At 35.2% G+C, this 4,932-nt stretch overlaps 1 protein-coding gene across 1 annotated transcript; it reads left to right on the forward strand.

Annotated features, from left to right (window-relative positions):
- Nucleotides 1–411: 411 nt before the first annotated feature.
- Nucleotides 412–2,847, forward strand: LOC112514095 (putative receptor protein kinase ZmPK1). The gene has a single exon (XM_025120429.1). The coding sequence runs from the start codon at nucleotides 412–414 to the stop codon at nucleotides 2,845–2,847; it is 2,436 nt and encodes an 811-aa protein (XP_024976197.1).
- The last annotated feature ends 2,085 nt before the right edge of the window (nucleotides 2,848–4,932 follow it).

Genomic DNA, 4,932 nt, shown 5'->3' on the forward strand with positions numbered 1-4,932 from the left:
TACTTATGCAAAATTACTTGTAATCTTAAATTTTAAGTAATATGCATCAACAAACAGTACTTCAAACATAAAAATGATTTTTAAGAGTTTTTGTCAAWTGTTTTATAATCTAGTATAGATTAGCCAAATGCTTTATAAGATAYTATARATATGTRTGTGTATGTATATATTATGGWCTAATAAGAAAAGACCACACATTGTAATAAAATGACCAAAATAGGTCTTAAGTTAACGGGTATTTTAGATCGAAGTAAACCATATGGACCAGGAGTGTAATAAATGGAGTTTAAAGACCATAGTAGTAATTTTTAGCAAAGCACATGGACCAAAACTGTAATTTAAACTCTTAAATGTAGGTACATGTACATCCACATAGAAGCCGAGTGAGAGTTTATTCAACCACATTTCATCATGCATTTCCCCTTCCTATTTCTGTCATCTCTAATTATCATCTCTTACTTTCCACATGTGGCTACTGCTCCTTCCTCACCAAATGTTCTAACCCAAGGCTCATCACTCTTTGTTGAAAACGATGATCTTTTGGTTTCATCAAATGGCGTTTTCGCAGCAGGATTTCACCCGGTTGGTGAAAACGCTTATTGTTTCGCGATATGGTTTTCCAAACCCATGTCGGATGGCAATCTGACATTGGTTTGGATGGCAAACAGAGATAAACCCGTCAATGGAAAACGCTCCAAGTTTTCCTTGTGGAAAACCGGAAATCTTGTGCTTACAGATGCAGGTCGACATGTTTGGCGGACTGAAACTATATCTACTAATTCGCAATTGAAGCTTCTTGATTCCGGTAACCTTGTTTTAATTCAGCCAGATGATCAATCATATCTTTGGCAAAGCTTCAGTTTTCCTACAGACACCATTCTATCCAATCAGCGGTTTACCAGAGATTTGGTTCTTGTATCTTCAAGAAGTTCAACAAATTTATCTTCCGGCTTTTATAAACTTTATTTTGATGACGACAACGTAATCCGCCTTGTTTACGATAGCTATGAAATAACCAGCGTTTATTGGCCTAAACCTTGGTTACGGCCATGGGATGCGATGAGATCTACTTTCAACAATAGTAGATTCGCTTTGCTTGATTCCAAAGGCCAATTCAAGTCCACAGACAATTTAACATTCATTACCACGGACTATGGGCAGATTCATCATAGAAGAATGACACTTGATGTTGATGGCAATGTTAGAGTTTACACACTTAACAAAGGAAGTTGGACTGTTTCATGGCAAGCAATTTCAAAAATGTGTTCAATTCATGGGATATGTGGCCCAAACAGCCTTTGTACTTATAGTTTTGAATCAGGAAGGAGATGCACTTGCATGCATGGGTACAAGGCTAAGAACCATACTGATCTGTCTTTCGGGTGTGAACCAATAATCAAACTCACTGGACATCGCGAAAACTACGAGTTCATAAGACTTCCTCATGTGGAATTCTATGGATATGATTCTATTTACTTAGAAAACTCCACTTTCAAAGAATGCCATGATATCTGCTTGAATGGCTCCAACTGCAAGGCCTTCCAATTCACCTTTCGGAAGAATAACTTCGAGTGCTACATCAAGAGCTTGTTGTTCAATGGCTACTACTTGGGTGGTCCTTTTGTGACTTATCTTAAGCTATCTAAAGAACATGTCTTATCCTTTGATCAAAAGGTTGCTAATAAGACGAGCTTGAATTGCTCGAGTTCTACAATCATACTCAAACGAACATATGTGACAAAGCAAGCAAATGGGTCTCTCAAATTCATGTTGAAGTTCAGCATCATTTTTGGTGTAATTGAATCCATGTTCTTATTCGTTTTCTTCTTCTATATTAACCGAAAAGCCCCAGGTGCAACAACCCAATACCTTGCTCTCACAACCGGATCGAGAAGGTTCACATACAATGAAATAAAGAAAGCATCTAATAATTTTCGAGAAGAGATTGGACGAGGTGGTGGTGGTATTGTGTACAAAGGCATACTGCCCGACACCCGAAAGGTAGCAATTAAGCAACTCCATGAGGCTGGCCAGGGAGAAGCTGAATTTCTAGCAGAAATGAGCATAATTGGGAAGATAAATCATATGCACTTGACAGAAACATACGGTTTTTGTGCCGAAGGAAAGCATCGGATCTTGGTTTACGAGTACATGGAGAATGGCTCATTAGCTTGGAACTTGCATACCAACCAGCTTAATTGGCAGAAGAGGATTGCAATTGCAACCGGTGTTGCAAAAGGGTTAGCTTATCTCCATGAAGATTGCTTGGAATGGGTTTTACACTGTGACGTGAAACCACAAAACATATTGTTGGATGCTGATTACAATCCAAAGGTGGCTGATTTTGGCTTATCCAAGCTATTCAACCGAGGTGCAACTCAAGATTCCATCTTTTCCACCATACGAGGGACTAGAGGTTACATGGCTCCAGAATGGGTGTTTGATCTTCAAATTACCTCAAAAGTGGATGTTTATAGCTACGGGATGGTGGTGCTGGAGATGATAACTGGACGGAGTCCGACATGTGATCAAGCAAGCAATCATAGCCAAAGGGCTGAACAAAAACCACTTGTAAGTTGGGTTAGAGAGAAGGTTCAGGAGGCTAACGGAAGTTTGACAGAATCACAAATGGTGGAATTATTAGATCCTACAATGAGGGCTGAATATGAAAAGGATCAAATGGAGAATCTTCTAAAAGTGGCTGAATATGAAAAGGATCAAATGGAGAATCTTCTGAAAGTGGCTCTCCAATGTGTGCAGGAAGATAAAGACGCAAGACCAACCATGAGCCAGGTCGTGAAGATGCTTCTCCATCAACAGATACGCGATTCAGGTGAGACAAGTTGACTTTTAGAGTGCAAATGCTATTTGCACCTCTTTTGGTAACTAAACAAGATAGTAAAAAACAAAATAAAGAASGACATGACAAAACAACTGTTCAAACATTTGTTAAGATAGACGAAACATAACCTTGTTCCACTTTATTCTACATTTTTCGTGTCTGTTYCACATATAAGTCATGTAAACATAAAATAATAATTTTTATTATATTTTATCATATTATGTCCGGTGTATTACAAACATGATTAAAATCAGAATTATGTCAAGTAACAGGTTAAAAATATAAAAAGTGTATTTTTATGTATAAAATTACGATTAATCTTCCCTTTAAAAAACAGTGGCGGCTGTTGAAGGGTGAGATGGTGGGCTCTCATTATTGAATGCCGTTGCTTTCAGTAATAAATTGTAATATTGGAAAAGTCAGTTTTGACTTTAAACATTAGCCAATATTTTCGAATTTCGTCCTTACACTTTATTTATTATAAATTTGTATTTGCTCGTTCGACAATATTTTTGAATTTCGTCAGTTATGTTTTTGTACTAACTCCGTTTAAAGTAATTGTATTTTGGTCTTTACTATTTTGTCTCATTTAAAAAAAATATGATTTTAATAGTGGAAGTTTCAAATGAGAATATTAAATATGGAAAGGATTGAAACAGAATATTTATGTGTTTATAACTAAAAAAAGTTATTTAAAAAGGCATATGTGAATATATATTACATATTATTTATACGGGTTTAACATATACATTTTCAAATGGTTTTTCCATTACTAAATTTGAGAYTTTTACTCGCAGAAAATCCGTTGGAAAAGAAAATTTCTAACGGATTTTCAATGGATTTTCTGGCCGTAGAAAAACCTCCCCAGAGCAGATGTTCTTAGGCAGAATCAACGGCGAATTGAACATTAGCAGCGGATTGCGTCCGTCAAAATTCCGCCAGTAAATTTTACTAACATTTTCTGATTTGGTTGACTTAATTAAACTTAATTATTTAATTAAATCACTAATGGATTTTTGACAATGATTTTGATTAATTATTTAAATAATTAATTAGTTCACTCACGGATAATCCTCCACTAATATGTTGGTGATTTATTATGTCAAAAATTTAATTAATGAAATAATTTTTATTTATTTATTTTAAAATAAGTAAAATCATCGACGGAAGTTCACCCACTAATCCGTGCACAATTTTAGGAAAAAAAAAACAATTTTCCTCTTCTTATTATTATTATAATTTTAATTTTCTGTAAACATTAAAAATATTGCTAAAATGTAAACGACAACAACGTAAAACCAAATATCACACATTAAAAATAAATTCGACTGTTTGGGTGGAAAAATGCAAATTGTTTAGACGGAAGTACGATTGTTCGATTCATAGAAAACCAGTTAATAAACAACCAAATGATCAAAACTATGGCGGCGGTGGTGGCGGAAACCCAGGTTCCTGCGATTGGGACAACTTCTTTACTAGCTCCACCATCTCTTCATGCTGCTTGTTCTGGATCTCGTCTTGCATCCTCAACTCTCGAACTTGACTCTCTAATTCTTGAATTTACAAATAATGGAAAACGTAAACTTAGAATCTTTAATAAGTATTATAAAAATGAAATATATAACAACAAAGGAAAAGAGGTATACACCTGACCATCGAAAGATGATCCAAATCTGGAGTTTCCATATGCATTGTCGCATGACCCAGTCAAGACCATTGGGATCCTGATTGTACCCAAAGTCGAATAGTCGGCCTTTCTTACTCCTGCCAACAGCCTGCTGCCATAGATCTGTATCAACTATGGAATAGGCAATGGATCCTCCCCGTACTTTTGGGTAAGAGTCCTTTGATTTTTACTTTGTGGTTTAAAAAAAATACTACAAATGAATTTCAACAACATAACAACCGAAAATTGGACGTTTTCAACCAAAAACAATCAATAACGTTTGCCCAATAAATGAAAATATAAACTAGATAGAGATATATACAAAGATTTTAATTTAAACAATCCTAACGTTTGCCAACAAATGGTAAACTAATGTAAATGAAAATATATACGAAAATTTTAACTTAAACAATCCTAATGTTTG

This window comes from Cynara cardunculus (genome assembly GCF_001531365.2).
Source record: "Cynara cardunculus var. scolymus isolate 2C chromosome LG 6, CcrdV1, whole genome shotgun sequence".
NCBI classification, from domain to species: domain Eukaryota; kingdom Viridiplantae; phylum Streptophyta; class Magnoliopsida; order Asterales; family Asteraceae; genus Cynara; species Cynara cardunculus.

Excerpts from the sequence above, each read along its gene's own strand:
- LOC112514095 (XM_025120429.1), top strand. The coding sequence starts at position 412 with ATGCATTTCCCCTTCCTATTTCTGTCATCTCTAATTATCATCTCTTAC.